Here is a 24,270-nt window from a genome sequence, read left to right as displayed (position 1 = left end):
CACCTATACCTCAATTCTATCCACAACATTCTATCTCTGTGAGAAATCCCTAACTGTAAGATTCATTCAGCTAGATTGGAGATTATTATTTGTAGTGTGGTTTGACACAGTGGGTTAGACAAATATAAAAGCTGTCCTACTTGCTCTCCTAGATTCCTGTGATGTCATTAGTGGCGTAGAGATTGCCAAACAAACATGCCACAGAGGAGAACGACGAGGCTGTTTTTTGTTTGTGGTGTGTGTTCTGTGTGTATGTGATTTATTGTGACAGTTAGCTAGGTGTGCTTAGCAGAGGCGTTTGGTGACTGTGTTTGGTGAAGGACATAACCAAGTAGGTGAACTCTCTCTGTTCATTTCTCTCCATGTCTCTCTTTCTCTATATCTCTCTTTGTTTTTGTTGTGTGTGTGTGTGTGAGAGTATGTTCTCTCTCTGTCTGTTGTGTTGTGGGAGGGGGAGGCGGGCCACTGGCCAGCCATATAATTGAACCTGATAAATATAGTGGTTTCCTGTGGTGGGATAGAGAGCTAGCTAGTGGCTGTAGCCAGTGTGAAAGCAATGCCAGATGAGGTGTGAATTGTGAACCAAAGGGAACATATGAGAGTTTGACACATCGCTTTGCAGAGAGATGGAAAGTGAAAGAGATAAGAGTGTGAGAGAGAAAGAAATCAAGAAGAAATAAAAGGAGACAGCCAATAAAAGGAGAGGGCGAAAAAGGGGTCGTTGACAGACAGCGAATCGGAAACCTTGTCGTGTCTGCTTAACATTGAATGGTTGCCTCTTCAGATGTGGCCATTTTCACCTGGCAAAGATGGACAAGGCCAGCATGGGCCCCAAGAAGACTTTCGTGTCCACTTTTCGGATGAATTTTAAGCCTGCCGCCCCTCAGTTTGTGTTGAAGGGGATCAAGAATGAGCTGGAGGACAGGGACACTGCTCAGGGGGGTAGCAGCAAGCAGATAACCATATCAACAGGTAAGGACTCAGTTTGAACTATTTTAAATAGTTTACTGTTGACATCAATCAAATATTTCTGGCTCTTGAAGAACGGGACTCAGACCTTCTTGAAAAATAGCATAGTGCTTTATCGTAGCAATGGTAGTAATTATTTTAGTCATCATTTTGTAGTTCTGTGGACGTTTTGGGGACTATGTGAATCTCAGTGATTGAACTCTTGAAGAACAAGCAACTGACCCTCACTGATCATCCGAAACCTAATTAGCATATGATTCAGAGGTGTTTGCCTGACTCTCGAGGTAAGCAAGCCCCTAGACTAGTTCTGGATGTTTGTTGTTATTATCCTACCTTGCTGTATGGCCAGAAGGCTCTTTTTTGTTTTGTTGATTTGACAATATCAACATGTTCAAAGGCATTTGTGTATCTATACAACTGAACCACTTATAACATTTTCTAATAATTCCAGTTATAATTATTACATGTTGAATGCATGAGCCTATTGCCAAAATATTGGTGACGTAAAATAAATAACACCTCTTCAGAGGTTCAAGCCAGCAAAGCTGCCTTATATTTAAATCTTCAGCCGCGTTCAAAATGACTGGAAACTCGGAACTGGGAAATCTCTGACTTCAGTGTTCAAGACAACTGGGAACTCGGGGGAAAAAAACAAGCTCCGACAAGCTCCGACAGTACAAAAAAATGTCTTGTATGCTGCTGCATAAATTATGTAATATGCCAGGGAGATATGTATACTGCAGCTAAGAAAGTAATACTAAGTGTATGTTGTGTAGTAAGCAGTTAGTAGCCAAATTAGTCACCCTAATAATTTGGTCCCTTTTCCCCTCATAACTTAGCCTACTGTTCTGACCATTGGTCATGTGAGTACCTACAGTATGCGGTGTCTCAGCCTGTGCTGCGTCTTTTGTGCATTGTGTATTATGGGTCTCCTCCCGTGTCGTTCTACGAGGTTTACCCGCGCTCTTTTGTTTGGGTACATCCCAGTGTTTTGTATATGTGTTTGTTTTGGGTTTATTAAAAACCCAAGATGATGTATTCCTGCGCCTGTCTCCAAATCCTTTATACCAGCGTGACAGGTATATTTTCACCTCTTAATTTCACCTACTGTTCCGACTTGGTGGTGCACATTTAGCCTATAGCTTATTTTAGAGAAATGTCATCATCAAATATTTTAAAAGCTTTCATTGTCTGCTTATATGCCCCCTTTATTTATCCTACGGTTCTGACTTGGTGTACAGGGAGAATACTGTAAGAACGGCCCACGTTCAGAATTCTGTCGTTGTACATTTAAAAAGTGCTGAACAAATAGTTACATTGACCATGTCTGTCCTAGCTCGCTCATTAATGTCTTAATCAAAATTACGGATTGCCTCTTATCCACTCGTCGTCCCCTTAAGCCATAGTTTGTACATCTCAATTATCAGTAAAAAACATATTTGTTTAAGCAAGTCAGCCATATCAGCTATGTTTTTTTAAAGGCAGTAAATGAGGCTGAATGAATTGTTTCGCTGCCAGACAAGGCTCAGCTGATAGCCAGGTGTAGCAGTGGTAAGGTGTTGAGACTGCTGTTGGGACTTTATGTAGGCCCTAACAGTTTGTGGGCACCATTTGTCACCTTGATAGTGCAATTAATGTATTGTTTACTGTTGTGTAGTGGCTTTGATGGCATTCATCACAATTTTTGGGGTGAGTTGGCCCCATCAAAATGGACATGCTAAAATCGCCACTGGATAGATCCCAAATTAATACAATCACTAGCATCAAAAAACCTTTTAAGCAATGAGACTGAGGCAACAGATAAGAATGTTAAGCTTAAAATGTTGATAAACTATTAGGCAATTTTTTTACATTATAAGCACAGCAACGCACACAGGGCAGTAGGCTATAAGCGCAAATGTTCCATTTGCAGGTAAACACCATTCTCAAAAGTGACCACAAATGTGATTATGCATGTAATGATTTTATTATAAAGGTGCATTTTTATGGTGAAAATGATCTTCCCCAAACTTGAAATTCATGCGTTGTGTATGTATGGCAGTTAGGCTCTACACCCGTTGTAAAACGGATTAATGTCCTTCATTTTAAGAAGTTGATTAGCCACTTTAGATTTGATACGGGCCAGCAGGTAGCCTAGTGGTTAGACTTGGACTTGTAACCGAAAGGTTGCAAGATCGAATCCCGAATCCCCGAGCTGACAAGGTAAACATCTGTCGTTCTGCCCCTGAACAAGGCAGTTAACCCACTGTTCCTAGGCTGTCACTGAAAATAAGAATTTGTTCTTAACTGACGTGGTAAAGGTAAAATTAAAATAAATAACAAATACAAACTTTATCAAAAAATATAGGCCTACGGGCTAGGCTACATGAGTGTGTGAAAAATTTGGGATAAAAAGCATGCGCTGTTTCGTGCTTTAAGCTGAGCACTAAGACGGCACTCAACGAGCTGTATAAGGCCATAAGCAAACAAGAAAATGCTCATCCAGAGGTGGCGCTCCTAGTGGCCGCGGACTTTAATGCAGGGAAACTTAAATCTGTTTGACCTAATTTCTACCAGCATGTTAAATGTGCAACCAGAGGGGAAAAAAACTCTAGACCACCTTTACTCCACATACAGAGACGCGTACAAAGCTCTCCCTCGCTCTCCATTTGGCAAATCTGACCATGACTCTATCCTCCTGATTCCTGCTTACAAGCAAAAACTAAAGCAGGAAGTACCAGTGACTCACTCAATAAGGAAGTGGTCAGATGACGTAGATGCTACAGGATTGTTTTGCTAGCACAGACTGGAATATGTTCTGGGAATCTTCCGATAGCATTGAGGCGTACACCACATCAGTCACTGGCATATCCCAACATATCCCAACCAGAAGCCATGGAAAACAGGCAACATCCGCACTGAGCTAAAGGCTAGAGCTGCCGCTTTCAAGGAGCGGGACACTAATCTGGACGCTTATAAGAAATCCCGCTATGCCCTCAGACGAACCATCAAACAGGCAAAGCGTCAATACAGGGCTAAGATTGAATCGTACTATACCGGCTCCAACGCTCGTCGGATATGGCAGGGTTTGCAAACTTTTATGGACTACAATGGTAAGCACAGCCGCGAGCTGCCCAGTGACACGAGCCTACCAGACGAGCTAAATAACTTCTATGCTCGCTTCGAAGCAAGCAACACTGAAGCATGCATGAGAGCATCAGCTGTTCCAGACGACTGTGTGATCACGCTCTCTGTAGCCGATGTAAGACCTTCAAACAGGTCAACATTCACAAGGCCGCAGGGCCAGACGGATTACCAGGATGTGTGCTCTGAGCATGCGCTGACCAACTGGCAGGTGTCTTCACTGACATTTTCAACCTGTCCCTGACCAAGTCTGTAATACCAACATGTTTCGAGCAGACCACCATAGTCCCTGTGCCCAAGAACGCCAATGTAACCTGCCTAAATGACTACCGACACGTAGCACTCACGTCTGTAGCCTTGAAGTGCTTTGAAAGGCTGGTCACGGCTCACATAAACACCATTATCCCAGAAACTCTAGATCCACTCCAATTTGCATACCGCCCCAACAGATCCACAGATGATGCAATCTCTATTGCACTCCACACTGCCCTTTCCCACCTGGACAAAAGGATCAACTACTTTTACTTTTTTTTCTTCTTAAAACTGCATTGTTGGTTAAGGGCTTGTAAGTAAGCATTTCACTGTAAGGTTGTATTCGGCGCATGTGACAAATTTGATTTGATTCGCAAGTGATAGGCTAATATTGTCACCCATCAGACTATTCTTGATGTAATCTTGTCTTTACATATACTAAATAATATGTGTGTGAAATTAGTTTTGATTTAGAATGGACCATTATCATGGACCTGTCTCGAAACAGGAGCAGGAGAAACATTTTTACTTCATCGATGCACTTAAATAGTGAATAGAGGACGCTTTTCCCATGGTTCATTTTCATGCCATCCAGGTAGGCTATACTCCTGTTGTAAAGAGAAGCAATGTGCTTAATATTAGGAAAGTTGTGAAATAAATATAGTAGGCCTAGCTTATAAAAATCTGATGGGATCCTCTTTTTAATAGAGGCCCTTCAGTCTGTTTTCTCACACAATTGCATAGCCTATTGAATTGCTGTGCAACGTGTTCGGTGAGATGTTCAATCACATTTGCATTGATGTCAGAGTGATGAGAAGGACAATAGAGTGCTGAGTACCAGGCAGATAGCAAGTTTGGTAGGCTACTAATGACCATCAGTAGCATCGGCGCTTGGAGAAGCCTAGTTACCGTGACTAAACGGTCACGTGGAATTTGACTGCTGTCATGACCACCGGTGTGACAGTAATAAGTCACCGTAACAGCCCTAGATGTGTGCACCTAAAATTTGGATGTGATCCGCCAACCAAATCCCAAAGGAGACGATGAGACAGGAGAGAGGATGCGAGAAGTAGGCAATTGCGATCTTACACCCCCCCCAAAAAAGTTATAATATTAATTGCTATCTTCCCATAGTCAATCACCCATGTAATGTGACACATTTCTTTTCAGATATCACCTCAAAGAGACGAGTCTCCACTGAAAAGGGTGAGTTGATCCATTAACAACTGCTTGTCCTCCACTCAGATTTAGAATAATAAGTATCAAGACAAAGGCCCTCCTATTCGCATGTGTTTCATTGAACACTTAAAGTACCAAGAGCAAGTCAAACTTTACCCAACTTGAAATATGCTTCAAACCGGCAGTTTGCATGCTTTGCAAAAAGAGTTGAGCTCAGTGATGTGATGTTAACCACTCGTTGTCTCTGCCTCTTCCAGGTCCCCTGCTGGAGTTTCTTGACCCCCAAGAGCAGCTGGAGGTGCGGGTGGGACGGCAGGCCAGACTCCACTGTGCCTTCAGGAGCTGCAGTGTTCCTGTGGCTTCCTGCTGGATCTACAACAGAGAGCAGGTCTGGGTTGAATTGGCTTGGGGTCAGAAATAAGGCTGTATGGCTTTATCATATCTATTGTTGGTACTTTAAATAAATGTACAACTTTTCACAGATTAAGTTAAATGTTTTCCTTCTCAAAACATCTGGGACCAGTTTACCGGATTAAGTCTAGTCCTGGATTAAACATCAATCTCAAGTGCATTTTAGTCCAAGAATAGGTTTATTCTGTCTCTTCTCCCTCTATGCAGGTGGTTGCAGGCAGGCCGAGGACTCGTGTAGAAAGCAGTGACACTGACAGCAGTGTGGAGATATCTCAGGCTTGTCCGGACGATGCGGGTACATACACTATATTGGTGCGGAATCGCAGGGGCTTGGCTCAGCACACAGTCACCCTCAGTGTTATCGGTGAGTATCCTGGGGCGTGTTCATGATCACTAAAGTTTCAACCGTTCAATAAACTAGGGTCATATTCACTAGGCACCAAATGAAAGAAAATGTACTGAAACAGAGAGGGACTTGCTGAAATCCAGCTAGTCCCTCTCTGTTTTAGTTTTTTGTTGCAAAACATTTTGCTACAGTGTACACTAATGAATGCGATCCTGCCTTATCCCAATTGACAATTATTGCTGATAGATTGCATTACCACAACATAATACCAATGAGCCTCGATTCTGCTCCTGGAGAGCCACAGAGCAAGACGAGATGGTTACTCGCACGTAACAATTCCAAGAATAGTCCTGCTAGTAAACTCAATGTCAACGAACCCTACGGTTCGGGGAATGTGTCTTCATCTTGAACAGTCTTGTTCAGGGTGAAGCAGGAAAAGTTCACAGCTGCTGACCTCGACTATGTCAAAAGAATTATGCATTTGGTCTCTCGGAGCTCAATTGCTTCCATCTAAAGTTGACCATGGGCCCTATTCCAATAGTTTTAAATGGCTTCCTTCCTTCTTTCCTACATTGAGGTATCATCACTGCTCTAACATGACTGAACTAATGAGTTAAGTTAAGTATTAGGAAACCACATCTAACTTGGGCCCTGTTCCAATTCTATACCACATCTACCTTGGATCCTGTTCCAATGCTTTCAAATGGCATCCTTCCTTAGGAATCCAAATCCACCACACCAGGCATGTCAGATCAGTGCTTTCAAAAGGAAGCAAATGTAATCTCACAGGCTCTGTGTTTGTCTCCCTGTCTTCTCAGACCGGCCTCACCCTCCGGCATCTAGTCCCATGGTCTCCCAGCTCTCCTCCTGCTCCCTGGTCCTGTCATGGTCGGGGCCCAGCTACGACGGGGGCACTGCCGTCACAGGCTACGCGGTAGAGGTGAAACGAGAAGGCACTGAGAAGCCTGAGGACTGGACTGAGGTGACGACCCGTTGCAAGAACACCTCGTACCGGATCCGCTCGGTCCTGGAGCCCCTGGGGGAGTACCGCTTTCGCGTTCGGGCCTACAATTTGGCAGGTGTCAGTGAGCCGAGTGAGGTGTCGGACTGTGTCAAGATGGACACCAGAGGTTGGTGGATATTGATTTTCTCCAAACAGTGACTTTGATGATTACTACAAGTTTAGATCTTAAAACAGTTGTTGATCTGATTGGTTGTCCCTTGTCTATTGGTTTTTCCTTTAAATGTCTCGTATCTACATTCTGTTGAATTCAACTACACATATACTGTACAGTAGTTCTTGTTGACTAATCTTCATTCTGTGCTTTTGAAGGAGAGCCAAAAGAGGAATCCCAATCGTATGTGACTGTCACCATTGACACCACGCACAAAGTCAAGGATCATTACAACGTGCATGAGAAGCTGGGAGTGTAAGCATTAGATGGTCACTCACTCAGTATATTGACTCGTTGCTGAACTGGGTTGTGTTCAGTTGGCATGAAACGGAACAAAACTGTCCGAAACTGAAGTACTATCTGGGTTGTATTAATTTGTGCTCATCATAGCAAACGAAAAGCGACAATGAGTGTTCTCATTGGACAAGTTCAGGTATTCCCTCCCAGTTTTGTTTAGTTTTCTTCTGTTTGGTGTCTTGTGAATATGACCATGAACTTGTCGATTTTCATTTTCTGTGGCGACACATTTTAAGACACTTGAAAACGTTTTTGCTACTGTGTGTCCTAATGAACACAACCCCGCTAACTGCCTATTGGAACCTCAACAGGGGGAAGTTTGGCCAGGTGTTCAGGCTGAGTCACAAGGAGACAGGTCAGGTGTGTGCAGGGAAGTTCTACCGGGCCCATAGCTCCAAGGCGAAGGCTTTGGCGCGCAGGGAGATCGAGCTGATGAACTGTCTCCACCACCCCAAGCTGGTGCAGTGCCTCGGGGCCTATGACACCCGCTCCGAAATCATCATGGTGATGGAGTAGTAAGCACAGCCAGTTCCAATCATTAAGATTATTCCAGGAGTACAATTGCATTGATGTCTTTACTGAGTTTCCATTACAATATAATGTGTGCATGTCAATATGTGTGCATGTTTATAGTGTGTTTCTCTTCTCTTCTGCACTTTCCTGGAGATAGGATTGAGGGCCACTGCTTGTAGCCTGGTACCTAGATCTCCTATGGTTGTTGTCATTGCCAAGTTTGGACTTGGCAAAACCACACAAACAGATCTTGGACCAGGCTGCACGGCTGTTGAGAGATCTACATTGTTTACATTGAACGTGCATATGCAAGGGATCAGTCTAATAACGGGCTTGTATCATTGAGGCCTATGCAATCCTCTAGAGCTACAGGATCTATGGATTGGTTTGACATGAGGACCTTGGTCTTCCTTATACATCTCTAGCATTGCCGGCGGGGAACTGTTTGAGCGCATCGTGGACGACAACTTTGAGCACACGGAGCCTACCAGCGCACGCTACATGCAACAGCTCCTGGAGGGCATGCAGTACATCCACCGGCAGAACATTGTCCACTTGGACCTCAAGCCAGAAAACATTGTGTGTGTGGACACCACGGGCACGCGGATTAAGATCATCGACTTTGGCCTGGCAGCCAAGCTGGGTGAGTGGGTTTGGAGTAGAGACTAATGGTGTTTTCAAACTATCGTGCTGACCCGAACATTATTTTGCTACTTTCCTGGCTCAGATATTTTGTTTGCACAGTACAGCTTGGCTGAGCTCAACCCAGTAGTGTAAAAAGGGTCGTCATAGTGTCCTGCAGATACAAGGGCCATGTGCAGTAGGGCACAATGTTGTGGGCACAACGTTGTGGAACGTTCAGAATCAGGTCAAAATAAATATTGCGTAGAACAGACCTACAGTGCCTTCAGGAAGTATCACACCCCTTGACTTTTTCCATATTTTGTTGTCTTACAGTCTGAATTTAAAATGGATTACATGGTGTTTTTTTGTCACTGGCCTACATACAATACCCCATAATGTCAAAGTGGAATTATGTTTAAAAAAATGACACTAAACCAAAATATAAACATCACATGTACAGTGTTGGCCCCATGTTTCATGAGCTGAAATAAAACTTCCCAGAAAGGTTCCATATGCACAAAAAGCTTATTTCTTTTTTTGTGCACAATTTGTTAACATCCCTGTTAGTGAGAATTTCTCCTTTGCCAAGATATTCCACCCACCTGACAGGTGTGGCATATCACGAAGTTGATTAAACAACATAATCATTACACAGGTGCACCTTGCAGTGAGGACAATAAAAGGTCACTCTAAAATGTGCAGTTTTGCCACACAACACAATGCCACAGATGTATCAAGATTTGAGGGAGCGTTCAACTGGCATGCTAACTGAAGGAATGTCCACTAGAGCTGTTGCCAGAGAATTGAATGTTTGTTTCTCTACCATAAGCCGCTTCCAACGTTGTTTTAGAGAATTTGGCAGTACGTCTAACCGGCCTCATAACCGCAGACCACATGTAACCATACCAGCCCAGGAACTCCACATCCGGCTTCTTCATCAGCGGGATCATCTGAGACCAGCCACCCGGACAGCTGATGAAACTTTGGGTTTGCACAACTGAAGAATTTCTGCACAAGCTGTCAGAAACAGCCTCAGGGAAGCTCATCTGCGTGCTCGTTGTCCTCACTAGGGTCTTGACCTGACTGCAGTTCGGCATCATAACTGACTTGAGTGGGCAAATGCTCACCTTCAATGTCCACTGGCACGCTGGAGAAGTGTGCTCTTTCAACTGTACCGGGCAGATGGCAGACGTGTGGGCGAGCGGTTTGCTGATGTCAACATTGTGAAAAGAGTGCCCCATGGTGGCGGTGGGGTTATGGCATGGGCAGGCATAAACTACGGACAACGAACACAATTACATTTTATAAATGTCAATTTGAATGCACAGAGATGCCGTGACGAGATCCTGAGGCCAATTGTTGTGCCATTCATCCATCACCTCATGTTTCAGCATGATAATGCACAGCCCCATGCCGCAAAGATCTGTCGCATGCTGAAAATGTCATAGTTCTTCCATGGCCTGCATACTTACCAGACATATCACCAATTGAGCATGTTTGGGATGCTCTGGATCAACATGTACGACAGCGTGTTCCAGTTCGTGCCAATATCCAGCAACTTCACACAGCCATTGAAGAGGAGTGGGACAACATTCCACAGGCCACACCAGATACTGACTGGTTTTCTGATCCACGCCCCTACATTTTTAACATATTTGTGACCATCAGATGCATATCTATATTCCCAGTCATGTGAAATCCATAGATTAGGGCCTAATAAATGTATTTCAATTGACTGATTTCCTTATATGAACTGTAACTCAGTAAAATCTTTAAAATTGTTCCATGTTGCATTTATATTTGTTCAGTGTCATTAAAAATGAAAAGCTGAAATCTCTTGAGTCAATATGTATTCAACCCCTTTCTAATGGCAAGCCTAAGTAAGTGCAGAAGTAAAAATTTGGTCCCTCAGTCGAGCAGTGAATTTCAACCACAGATTTAACCAGGTTTTCCAATGCCTCGCAAAGAAGGGCACTTATTGGTAGATGGGTAAAAAATACAAAATATGACATTGACTATCCCTTTGAGCATGATGAAGTTATTAATTACACTTTGGATGGTGTGTCAATACACCCAGTCACTACAAACATACAGGCATCCTTCCTAACTCAGTTGCCAGAGAGGAAGGAAACTGCACAGAGAAGAGTCTTGGTGGTTCTAAACTTATTCCATTTAAGAATGGAGGCCACTCTGTTCTTGGGGACCGTCAACGTTGCAGACATTTTTTGGTACCCTTCCCCAGATCTGTGCAGCAACACAATCCTGTCTCGGAGCTCTACGGTCAATTCCTTCGATCTCGTGACTTGGTTTTTGCTCTGACACGCACTGTCAACTGTGGGACCTTTACATAGACAGGTGTGTGCCTCTCCAAATCATGTCCAATCAATTAAATTTACCACAGATGGATTTGTAGAAACAGCTCAAGGATGATCAATGGAAACAGGATGCACCTGAGCTCAATTTCGAGACTCATAGCAAAGGGTCTGAGTACTTATGTAAATGAAGTTTTTCTGTTTTTATTTGTAATATATTTGCAAACATTCTCCAAAACCTGTTTTCAGTTTGCTCTCACTCTGTTTTCATTATGGGGTATTGTGTGTGGATTGAGGAACATTTGTTTTATTTAAACCATTATAGAATAAGGCTGTAATGTAACAAAATGTGGAAAAAAGTGAAGGGGTCTGAATGCTTTCCGAATGCATTGTATCTAGATTTGTAAAATAGCTGGCCAGCAATTTTTTGACAACAGCTTGCCCATGAAATGGACACACGCAGAGGAGGCTGGTGGGAGGAGCTATATGACAGACGCATTGTAATGTCTGGAATGGAATGAATGGAAATGCGTCAAATGTGGTTTCCATAAGTTTGTGTTCGATACACTCCATTTATTCCATTCCAGCCATTACAATGAGCCCGTCCTTCTATAGCTCCTTCCATCAGCCTCCACTGGGCACCAGAGCATGTGAGCAGAGTTGAGCGGTTGGAAATCCCTATCCTCGCTCATGGAGCGGTGCTTGCACACCACTTTGGCGCTGACATTTAATCCTAGTAAAAATGTCCTGTCTTAGGTCAGTTAGGATCACCACTTCATTTTAAGAATGTGAAATGTCAGAATAATAGCAGAGAGAATGATTTATTTCAGCTTTTCTTTCTTTCATCACATTCCCAGTGGGTCAGAACTTAACATACACTCAATTAGTATTTGCTAGCATTGCCTTTAAATTGTTTAACTTGGGTCAAACGTGTTGGGTAGCCTTCCACAAGCTTCCCACAATAAGTTAGTTGAATTTTGTCCCATTCCTCCTGACAGAGCTGGTGTAACTGAGTTAGGTTTGTAGGCCTCCTTGCTCGCACACGCTTTTTCAATTCTGCCCACAAATTTTCTATGGGATTGAGGTCAGGGCTTTGTGATGGCCACTCCAATACCTTGACTTTGTTGTCCTTAAGCCATTATGCCACAACTTTGGAAGTATGCTTGGGGTCATTGATCATTTGGAAGACCCATTTGCGACTGATTGATGTCTTGAGATGTTGCTTCAATATATCCACATCATTTTCCCAGCTCATGATGCCATCTATTTTGTGAAGTGCACCAGTCCCTCCTGCAGCAAAGCACCCCCACAACATGATGCTGCCACCCCCATTCTTCACGGTTGGAATGGTGTTCTTCAGCTTGCAAGCATCCCCCTTTTCCCTCCAAACATAACGATGGTCATTATGGCCAAACAGTTCTATTTTTGTTTCATCAGACCAGAGGATATTTCTCCAAAAAGTACGATCTTTGTCCCCATGTGCAGTTGCAAACCGTAGTCTGGCTTTTTATGGAGGTTTTGGAGCAGTGGCTTCTTCCTTGCTGAGCGGCCTTTCAGGTTATGTCGATATAGGACTCGTTTTACTGTGGATATAGACAGTCTTGTACCTGTTTCCTCCAGCATCTTCACAAGGTCCTTTGCTGTTGTTCTGGGATTGTTTTGCACTTTTCGCACCAAAGTACGTTCATCTCTAGGAGACAGAAGCCGTCTCCTTCCTGAGCGGTATGACGGCTACGTGGTTCCATGGTGTTTATACTTGCGTTTATAAGGTAGGCCTTGAAATACATCCACAGGTACACCTCCAACTGACTCAAATGATGTCAATTAGCCTATCAGAAGCTTCTAAAGCCATGAAATAATTTTCTGGAATTTTCCAAGCTGTTAAAAGGCACAGTCAACTTAGTGTATATAAACTTCTGACCCACTGGAATTGTGATACAGTGAATTATAAGTGAAATAATTTGTCTGTAAACAATTGTTGGAAAAATGATTTGTGTCATGCACAAAGTAGATGTTAACAAAACTATAGTTTTGGCAAGTCGGTTAGGACAAGAAATTTGTGGAGTGGTTGAAAAATTAGTTTTAATGACTCCAACCTAAGTGTATGTAAACTTCCGACTGCAACTGTCGGTATTTGTAGTTGTCCACATATTCTAAGACAGAACCGTCCAAAGTAGTGATGCTAGTCGGGCGGGCAGGTGCAGGCAACGATCGGTTGAAGAGCATGCATTTAGTTTTACTAGCATTTAAGAGAAGTTGGAGGCCGCGGAAGGAGTGTTGTATGGCATTGAAGCTCGTTTGGAGGTTTGTTAACACAGCGTCCAAATAAGGGCCAGATGTATACAGAATGGTGTCGTCTGCGTAGAGGTGGATTAGAGAATCACCAGCAGCAAGAGGGACATCATTGATGTATACAGAGAAAAGAGTCGGCCCGAGAATTGAACACTGTGGCACCCCCATAGAGACTGCCAGAGATCTGGACAACAGGCACTCCGATTTGAAACACTGAACTCTGAGAAGTAGTTGGTGAACCAGGTGAGGCAGTCATTTGAGAAACCAAGGCTATTGAGTCTGCCGATAAGAATGCGGTGACTGACAGAGTCGAAAGCCTTGGCCAGGTTGATGAAGACGGCTACACAGTAATGTCTTTTATCGATGGCGGTTATATCATTTAGGACCTTGAGCGTGGATGAGGTGCACCCATCCCACGAGATTGCATAGCGGAGAAGGTACGGTGGGATTTGAAATGGTCGGTGATCTGTTTGTAAACTTGGCTTTTGAAGACTTTAGAAAGCGAGGGCAGGATGGATATAGGTGTGTAACAGTTTGGGTCTAGAGTGTCTCCCCCTTTGAAGAGGGGGATGATGGCAGCTTTCCAATCTTTAGGGATCTCAGACGATACGAAAGAGAGGTTGAACAGGCTAGTAATAGGGGTTGCAACAATTGCGGCGGATATTTTTAGAAAGAGAGGGTCCAGATTGTCTAGCCCAGCTGATTTGTAGGGGTCCAGATTTTGCAGCTCTTTCAGAACATCAGCTATCTGGATTTGGTTGGAGAAGCGGGGGGGGGGCTTGAGCAAGTTGCTGCAGGGGGTGCAGAGCTGTTGGCTGGGGTAGGGGTAGCCAGGGGTGGCCGGGCGTTGAAAAATGCTTATTGAAATTCTCGATTATCATAGATTTATCGGTGGTGACAGTGTTTCCTAGCCTCAGTGCAGTGGGTAGCTGGGAGGGGATGCTCTTATTCTCCATGGACTTTACAGTGTCCCAAAACCTTTTGGAATTAGTGCTACAGGATGCAAATTTCTGTTTGAAATTGTTAGCCTTTGCTTTCCAAACTGACTGTGTATATTGGTTCCTGACTTCCCTGAAAAGTGGCATATTGCGGGGGCTATTCGATGCTAATGCAGTACGCCACAGGATGTTTTTGTGCTGGTCAAGAGCAGTCAGGTCAGGAGTGAACCAGGGACTATATCTGTTCTTAGTTTTAAAATTTTTGAATGGGGCATGCTTATTTAAGATGGAGAGGAAAGCACTTTTAAAGAACAACCTGGCGTCCTCTACTGACGGGATGAGGTCAATATCCTTCCAGGATACCCGGGCCAGGTCGAATAGAAAGGCCTGTTCGCAGAAGTATTTTAGGGAGCGGTTGACAGTGATGAGGGGTGGCCGTTTGACCGCGGACCCATTACGGACGCAGGCAATGAGGCAGTGATCTCTGAGATCCTGGTTGAAGACAGCAGAGGTGTATTTGGAGGGCAAGTTGGTCAGGATGATATCTATGAGGGTGCCCATGTTTACGGATTTAGGGTTGCACCTGGTAGGTTCCTTGATAATTTGTGTGAGATTGAAGGCATCTATCTTAGATTGTAGGACGGTCGGGGTGTTAAGCATATCCCAGTTTAGGTTACCTAACAGTAGAAACTCTAAAGATAGATGGGGGAAATCAATTCACATAAGGTGTCCAGGGCACAGCTGGGGGCTGAGGGGGGTCTATAACGAGCGGCAACAGTGAGAGACTTATTTCTGGAAAGGTGGATGTTTAAAAGTAGAAGCTGGAACTGTTTGGGCACAGACCCGCACCGCACTCACTCTCTTGCTCTTGGTCCTCATCTTAGTAAGTCACCTTGATTTAGCATCTGTGTGTTTTGATCAATTTCTTTATGAAACTCCATGACAGTAGCTAAAGCAAGCGGCTATTAGCAGCACACAAGTAGACTACAAATGCATGCTGGGGCGGGCATGCCCTGAGCTCAGTTGTGAAGTGAGGCTACTGGAGCGGGAAAGAAGGCCTATGCACCAGCCTTTGGTCATCTTGCTCCACGCTCCGCTCCTCGCTCACATACTCTGCTGGGCACACACTATCAGCAGGGAGACAGAGGTTAGTAAACAGGAAAGGGTAGTCCACATATCTTGCAGCTGCACTGGCTAGCATCGCTTGTCAGCAGATGCATGCATGGACCCTACACTACCTGCTATCCAGTACCAACTACCCTTTTTCGTTTTTCCATTCTGATATCCACTACCCATTTTTATTTTTGTATTTGACTACTGGACATTGAGAGAGCATAACTCTTGAGACGCTTGCTGCCATCCTTTTATGTATTATTGTCTATGTATTTTATTGTGTTACTGTAAAGTATACTGTATTTAGATGTGAAATTCACTTTGAGTTTGTTCCATTGTGATTTGATCCGCTCTGTACAGAGATGGATGAAAAATCTTGAACACAATGGGCACGTTATAGGTCATTTTTATTGCAGGCTTGCTGCGCAATTGACCAGATTTCACAATACCACATTAACATGACACAGCAGTCTCCTGAGACTGCAATAAAGAGAACCTGGAATGTGGCCGGTATCAATATAATAACCTTGACCGGCATGTTTTTCAACTGTTTTCCTCTCCAATACAGAGCCTGGTACCCCACTGTTGGTGATGCATGGGACGCCTGATTTTGTGGCCCCTGAGGTGATCAGCTACGAGCCGGTAGGGTTGGCCACTGACATGTGGAGCATCGGAGTCATCTGTTTCATCTTGTGAGTTATGAACAGGCCCACCGACTTGCTTCTATTCAAGTACACCAGGGTCCGGTGTTCAGTAGGGCGCACTGTAGAAAAAAATGTCTGGGTTGCGTTCACACTGGTGCAACATGCTAAACGTTTCAGATAGAAATACCATGAATAGAGCAGTTTTTTGTTGTTGCTGACTCTACATGTCATAGAGACATGCATGGCTGTTGTACACCATATATTTCTATCAGACAGTTTGCAACATTGTGCCTCATTGAACATGGTCAAGCATAAGTTATCTTGTGGCAATGGGTGTAAAGCTTGCCTTTACTGCCATCTGCTGGCTATAGAAATATAACGGTGCCCCATAGGAACTGTCGAATGGTTCGATAAACACAAACAATGGGCAATGTAACCCTGCTTCTCTGCTGCCTCCCAGACTGAGCGGTGAGTTGCCCTTCCAAGGTAACAATGACGCAGAGACCCTGAGCCTGGTGACGGCCGCCTGCTATGAGTTTGACCAGGAAAGCTTCGAGGACATCTCGGACCAGGCTAAAGACTTCATCACCTCTCTGCTCAAGAAGGACACAAGGTTTGTGTGTCCTACTGTCAAGATGTTGGTTGACTGGATGGCTGCTTGCTGGCATCCATATTGTCTTATGCACTTGGGACACGTGTACATGCGTGCCTGCATGTTTAGTCTGTCAGGCTAGATTTAAACTCCACCAAAATGTTCTCCTTAGCGAAACATTACTGACACTTGCTTAGTTACAACCTCTGACATGCACCCAAATTCTGTGTGGAGACCTGCGGCGTGTGGTGAAGTCACAGATAAATAGTCACCTCTATTTAGTAAATCTAGTGGAGTATAAATCCAAAGAAATGGCTAACAATATACTACTGGAGTTGGAGCAGGTTATTCTGTGTTGTGCTTGCAACTGAGTGTGAAACCAAGCAAGAAATGGTATAATGGTGTGCTCTTGCCCCTCCCCAAACCCTGACCCCGTCTTCAGGTGTAGGCTGTTGTGTGACGAGGCCCTGGCCCACCCCTGGATGGCCTCTTTTACTCTTCTGGTCCGCCGGCCCACCAAGGTCCTCAAGAAGGACAAGATTCGACGTTTCTTGGCCAAGCGCAGATGGAAGGTATATTACATTACACAAATTAATTCTACATCACATTCCATTTCAAACGTTTTCTGCCCTAATGAACACATCCCTGGCCCCATTACGGTATGTGCTGAAGCCAACTCTTCAATCGTTATCACGTCCAGCCATACAAACATCTTTGGCACGACTATGAACAGAGAGGAGTGAGCTAAAGCACAGACTGGGCCAGCAGGCGAACTCAGTGAATGAACCAACAAGGGGTCCGTTAATAGCATCTCATTGATTCAAATGGCAGATGCCTGGTTCTCAGTGATGTACAGTGGGGCAAAAAAGTATTTAGTCAGCCACCAATTGTGCAAGTTCTCCCACTTAAAAAGATGAGAGAGGCCTGTAATTTTCATCATAGGTACACTTCAACTATGACAGACAAAATGAGGAAAAGAAATCCAGAAAATCACATTGTAGGATTTTTAAGAATTTATTTGCAAATTATGGTGGAAAATAAGTATTTGGTCTCCTACAAACAAGCAAGATTTCTGGCTCTCACAGACGTGTAACTTCTTCTTTAAGAGGCTCCTCTGTCCTCCACTCGTTACCTGTATTAATGGCACCTGTTTGAACTTGTTATCAGTATAAAAGACACCTGTCCACAACCTCAAACAGTCACACTCCAAACTCCACTATGGCCAAGACCAAAGAGCTGTCAAAGGACACCAGAAACAAAATTGTAGACCTGCACCAGGCTGGGAAGACTGAATCTGCAATAGGTAAGCAGCTTGGTTTGAAGAAATCAACTGTGGGAGAAATTATTAGGAAATGGAAGACATACAAGACCACTGATAATCTCCCTCGATCTGGGGCTCCACGCAAGATCTCACCCCGTGGGGTCAAAATGATCACAAGAACGGTGAGCAAAAATCCCAGAATCACACGGGGGGACCTAGTGAATGACCTGCAGAGAGCTGGGACCAAAGTAACAAAGCCTACCATCAGTAACACACTACGCCGCCAGGGACTCAAATCCTGCAGTGCCAGACGTGTCCCCCTGCTTAAGCCAGTACATGTCCAGGCCCGTCTGAAGTTTGCTAGAGAGCATTTGGATGATCCAGAAGAAGATTGGGAGAACGTCATATGGTCAGATGAAACCAAAATAGAACTTTTTGGTAAAAACTCAACTCGTCGTGTTTGGAGGACAAAGAATGCTGAGTTGCATCCAAAGAACAACATACCTACTGTGAAGCATGGGGGTGGAAACATCATGCTTTGGGGCTGTTTTTCTGCAAAGGGACCAGGACGACTGATCCGTGTAAAGGAAAGAATGAATGGGGCCATGTATCGTGAGATTGAGTGAAAACCTCCTTCCATCAGCAAGGGCATTGAAGATGAAACGTGGCTGGGTCTTTCAGCATGACAATGATCCCAAACACACCGCCCGGGCAACGAAGGAGTGGCTTCGTAAGAAGCATTTCAAGGTCCTGGAGAGGCCTAGCCAGTCTCCAGATCTCAACCCCATAGAAAATCTTTGGAGGGAGTTGAAAGTCCGTGTTGCCCAGCAACAGCCCCAAAACATCACTGCTCTAGAGGAGATCTGCATGGAGGAATGGGCCAAAATACCAGCAACAGTGTGTGAAAACCTTGTGAAGACTTACAGAAAACGTTTGACCTCTGTCATTGCCAACAAAGGGTATATAACAAAGTATTGAGATAAACTTTTGTTATTGACCAAATACTTATTTTCCACCATAATTTGCAAATAAATTCATAAAAAATCCTCCAATGTGATTTTCTGGAATTTTTCTCTCTCATTTTGTCTGTCATAGTTGACGTGTACCTATGATGAAAATTACAGGCCTCTCTCATCTTTTTAAGTGGGAGAACTTGCACAATTGGTGGCTGACTAAATACTTTTTTGCCCCACTGTATGTGGTGTTTTATATCCCTCTCCATAACTATAGAAAACAGGCAAGGCTGTCCTGGCACTGCAGAGGATGGCAAACCTTACCAACGGATCTGACTCTCCTGGCAGCCCTGGGGAGGGTAAGAGACATATCCATTGACCATCCAGGGCTCAATGTCAGTGTTTTGCCTTTTTAATGTTAAATCAACTTCTGAAAAGTGGTAGGCTCCTGTTTATTAACCTTTGTTGGAAGATGACAGTATTATTTTCCCTCTCTCCTCCCCCCACCCAGAGGCTAGCTGGAGCCCGGCGGCAGAGCAGGCCATCCAAACCCTGGATCAGGAGCTGCAGAGCGAACCCCGCTTCCAGCAGGTCCTAAGGGACGCCAGCCAGCCCCGTGGATCTACCGCCCGCCTGGCCTGCCGTGTCCAGGGTACGATTGGTTGGAAGCTTAATCAAGAGCAGTGGTTGGGGCCAATTCAAATTGAAGTCAATTCAGGAAGTAAACATTCAATAATTGAAAAAAATGTCAATTTCCAATGACTTCTCAATAAATGGAAAAGGAGAAGCTATTTTCAAGTGTTTCCATTTTGGAATTTTCAATTCAAATCATTCCAATTAGAGCGACTTCAATTAGATTTGACCTCAACCCTGCTCAAAACCCATTTGCTACACACGATCAATGAGAGCACTCTGTCGCCAGTGAAGCAGTCTTCCCATTGGCGTGCTCAGGGTGACCCTTGTGAACTTCAACAGTTTAATTTTAACCCTGGTCTCATGTTGCTTGTTATTGTAACCTTAGTTTTCCGTCGCTCGTCATTTGAACCCGTCACTCACCATTTTAACCCTATCCCCGTCACTTGCCCTTTGAACCATTGTCTCGCCCTGTGGCTTGTCATTTCAACCCTTCTCGCCCTTTCACTCATCATTTTAACCCTGGTCTCTCCCCGTCACAGGCTACCCTGAGCCGGAGGTGGTGTGGTTTAAGGATGAGGAGCCTGTGGAATCGTCGTCGAGGGTCACCGTGGAGTACGACGGCATGTGTGAGCTGGTCCTGACTGACCTGGGACCTGCCGACTCTGGGGTTTACAAGTGCAGAGCCACCAATGGCCTAGGGGAGGCGCTGTGCTCGGCCAAACTTACCGTGGAACTGTAGCCTGAAAACACAAAACATCTGGATCCCTAATCTCCACCTATTTCCCCAAAGTGTGCACTTTACGTTATGGATTTAACAATGGCGGAAACTCCCTAGTAGCCGATGATAACACCAATCCAATGTTTTGAATCCATAACGGGAAGTGTGGAAGTGCACACTTTGGGAGAAGGGTGCGGAATCGGGATGTAGCCTACAATCAATGTTGGGGAAGCTACTCTGAAAAGATAGTTTACCAAACTATCAATTACTTCACACTGGAAGAAGTTACGCTACAAATTTCAAGAACTGATCACTCGTGTTAATAGAATGTTTTTGTGCTTAATAGGACAAATTACACAATGTGTCAAGTGAGAATTGGACAGGTCTGATGTCGAAAAGGAAATTGCCTACTTCACCCATATTTTAGCTAAATAAATAGTGTGTAGTAGTTAGCTAAATGGCAAAAAAAGTAATTAACTGCTGAAACCACTATCAAGATTTTAATTTAGCTTAACTACTACCAAGCTACTGCAAAATATAGTTTAATTAGCAATTGAACTACAACGCAATCTAGAAGGTGACCTTGGTCTAAAATGTATAATCGTTGTGAACTGCTCTGAGGTGGAAGAACTGAACCAGTGAAAGCAAATGCAAGGGTGTTCATTAGGACACTGTACAGAGAGAGACCTGTTTTCATGCCATTTCTTTGTTGTTGCTTTTTCAGTTTTTTGACCCTGGGATAGATTGACCCCTCAAATAAAATCTAATTTATTTATATAGCCCTTCGTACATCAGCTGATCTACAGTGCTGTACTCAAAGTGCTGTACAGAAACCCAGCCTAAAACCCCAAACAGCAAGCAATGCAGGTGTAGAAGCACGGTCGGTCATGTTTCCTTCCCATCTCCTATGACTTCCGGTTATTGCAAAATGTAGGAGATGAGAAGGCCACTTTAGACTTGAGATACGGTCATTGTTAAAATGTCCATGGATGTCAAGGGTGGCTCAAAAACAATAGAATACACAATGGGCTGAACTGAGGTCTAAAAATTTAACAGTAAGGCTAAATGTATAGCAAGGGCAAACTAAGAAATGACAAGTACACAAGGATGGGTAAATTCACTATTGCATGTTGATTTGTGTCATGACTTCCAGACAGTAAACTGTTCCTCAATGGTGCCTCTCACAACTAGAAGCACAAGGAGGGTGTAGAAAGTTCAAAACACACCACTTTCCATTCACTTTGATTCAGTTGTGACACTTCATTTGATACACTAACTTTTAATACCAGCAAAGTACAATGCTTTACCAAACCCCTTCACTTTTTCCACATTTTGTTACAGCCCGAATTTAAAATGTATTAAATGTTGATTTCTTTGTCACTCGCCTACACACAATACCCCATAATGTCAGTGGAATGATGTTTTTATAAATGTTAACAAATGAATGAAAAGCTGAAATGTCTTAAGTATTCAACCCCTTTGTTATAGCAAGCCTAAATAAGTTCAGGAATAAAACTTTGCTTAACAAGTCACATAAGTTTTATGGACTCTCACTGTGTGCAATTATAGTGTTTAACATGATTTTTGAATGACTACCTTATCTTTGTACGGTTCCTCAGTCAAGCAGTGTATTTCAAACAGATTCAACCAAAGATCAGGAAGGTTTTCCAATGCCTGGCAAATGACACCTATCGGTAGATGGGTTAAAAAGAAAAGCAGACATTGAATATCCCTTCGGATGGTGTATCAATACACCCAGTCACTACAAAGATACAGCTGTCCTTCCTAACTAAGTTGCCGGAGAGGAAGGAAACCACTCAGGGATTTCACCACGAGGCCAATAGTTTAAAAACAGTTACAAAATAATGGCTGCGATAAGATAGAAAACTGAGGATGGATCAACAACATTGTAGTTACTCCAAAATACTAACCTAATTGACAATGAAAAAAAGGAAGCCTGTACAGAATAAAAATATTCAACAAGTTACTAAAGTAATACTGCAAAAAAAAAACACGGCAATGCAATTCACTTTTTGTGCTGAATAGAAAGTGTTCGTAGTATTGGATTTGCCCAACATATGAGTACCACTTTCCATATTTTCAAGCATTGTGTTGGCTGCATCATGTTATGGGTATGCTTGTAATAATTAAAAACTGGGGAGTTTTTCAGGATAAAAAAAGAAACTGAATGGGGATAAGCAGGCAAAATCCTAGAGTAAAACCTGGTTCAGTCTGCTTTCCACTATACACTGGGAGATTAATTCACCTTTCAGCAGTAATAATCTAAAACGTAAGGCCAAATCTATACTGGAGTGGGTTACCAAGAAGAAAGTGAATGTTCCCGAGTGGCCAAGTTACAGTTTTGACTTATATCTGCTTGAAAATCTGTGGCATGACATGAAAATGGTTGTCTAGCAATGATCAACAACCAATTTGACACAGCTTGAAGAATTTTTTTAATGCGGGGAAATGTTGGACAATCCAGGTGTGAAAAGCACTTAGAGACTTACCCAGAACAACTCACAGCTGTAATCTCTGCCAAAGGTGATTCTAACATGTATTGACTCAGTGGTGTTAATACTTACAGTAACAGTCAAAAGTTTGGACACCTACTCATTCAAGGTTTTTTTTCTCTTTTTTTTCTTTCTACATTGTAGAATAATAGTGAAGACATCACAACTATGAAATTATTTTTTTTTGGTTACTACATGATTCCATATGGGTTAAACAAATCAAGATATTTTTTATATTTGAGATTCTTCAAAGTAGCAACACTTTGCCTTGACAGCTTTGCACACTCTAGGCATTCTCTCAACCAGCTAACACAAGATCTGGAATAAGTCGAGGGGTATGAATACTTTGAAGGCACTGTATCTACGCACTCCTAAACTGGTCCCAGATCTGTTTGTCCTGTATAGCCAACAAGAGTGTCATGTTGTTAAATCTGTATCATGTTTCATCTATATTTTCTCAATCTACAAACCGCACAAAATTACTCCTACATTTTTATTCCACAACTCTTTATAAACATCCCAAACATTATTTTTCACTATACTCTTCACTTTTTTTTTCTTTTTTTTTTTACTTAAAGCTATATTAACAAATACTTGATTGACCCTAAGCCCTACAAAAGAAAGCTAGTCAAAATGCCCACCACTATTTGACTCGATTTATGCATTCTCGTGTCTGAAACATTCGTATTTACAGTACAGTTTGGTCTTTAGAGTATATTATACCAAGGATTGTCTGATGTCCGATTTAAACATCCATATAAAACCAGGTCGTGAGGGACTTTTATTTGTTCGTTAATATCTAAAAACAGCAAATCTTCACAAACTTATTCACTAAGTAGCAACATTAAGAGCTCGATTCAATCCATATCACGGAAGATCTGCGGTATAGCGCAATTCAAATTTAAAGGCAATGTTTTTTCCTGCGTTCGCAGAGACTGCATTCACGGTAAACGCTGCATATGTCGGCACAATCGGAAATGACCTTTAAGTTGCGTTATACCACAGATCTTCTGCGATACGGATTGAAATCGAGTCCTAATTCTCTGGCCATGTTTCGTCTCCCACTATATCCACCCAATTAACAAATAAACAACTATTTTTAAACGAGTGTGAAAAGTCGATCAGACAGACACACAGAGGCCATACTTACGAACATTAGAAACAGATTCTCCGCATCAAAATTTACATCAGCCAATTAAAATGGTAGATGACAGAACATTACAGTGTAGCTGGTCGCATCAGATAACCTGGTACACCAGATGACAGTATTTATTTCCTGGAACAAATTCTGCATCAGCCAATTGCAAATGTTTACCTAGATGGATGTGAACGAATACTTTTCCATAAGAGCGTCCTTAACAAAGTCCCTCGTTATCATCCTACAGATGGCAGTATTGCGGCAATGTTAT

At 43.2% G+C, this 24,270-nt stretch overlaps 1 protein-coding gene across 1 annotated transcript; it reads left to right on the top strand.

The window, feature by feature from the left end:
* The first annotated feature begins 204 nt into the window (after positions 1–204).
* Positions 205–21,880, top strand: LOC139570492 (myosin light chain kinase, smooth muscle-like). The gene is made up of 15 exons (XM_071392396.1): positions 205–331; positions 785–972; positions 5,515–5,550; positions 5,781–5,911; positions 6,142–6,298; positions 7,099–7,410; positions 7,614–7,710; positions 8,064–8,267; positions 8,691–8,908; positions 16,113–16,236; positions 16,649–16,801; positions 17,223–17,352; positions 19,272–19,353; positions 19,506–19,646; positions 20,170–21,880. The coding sequence occupies exons 2-15, from the start codon at positions 810–812 to the stop codon at positions 20,367–20,369; spliced, it is 2,148 nt and encodes a 715-aa protein (XP_071248497.1). The 5' UTR covers positions 205–331; positions 785–809; the 3' UTR covers positions 20,370–21,880.
* Positions 21,881–24,270: the final 2,390 nt, after the last annotated feature.

This window comes from Salvelinus alpinus, chromosome 3 (genome assembly GCF_045679555.1).
Source record: "Salvelinus alpinus chromosome 3, SLU_Salpinus.1, whole genome shotgun sequence".
Classification (NCBI taxonomy): domain Eukaryota; kingdom Metazoa; phylum Chordata; class Actinopteri; order Salmoniformes; family Salmonidae; genus Salvelinus; species Salvelinus alpinus.
This window is presented reverse-complemented; position numbering and strand designations above follow the sequence as displayed.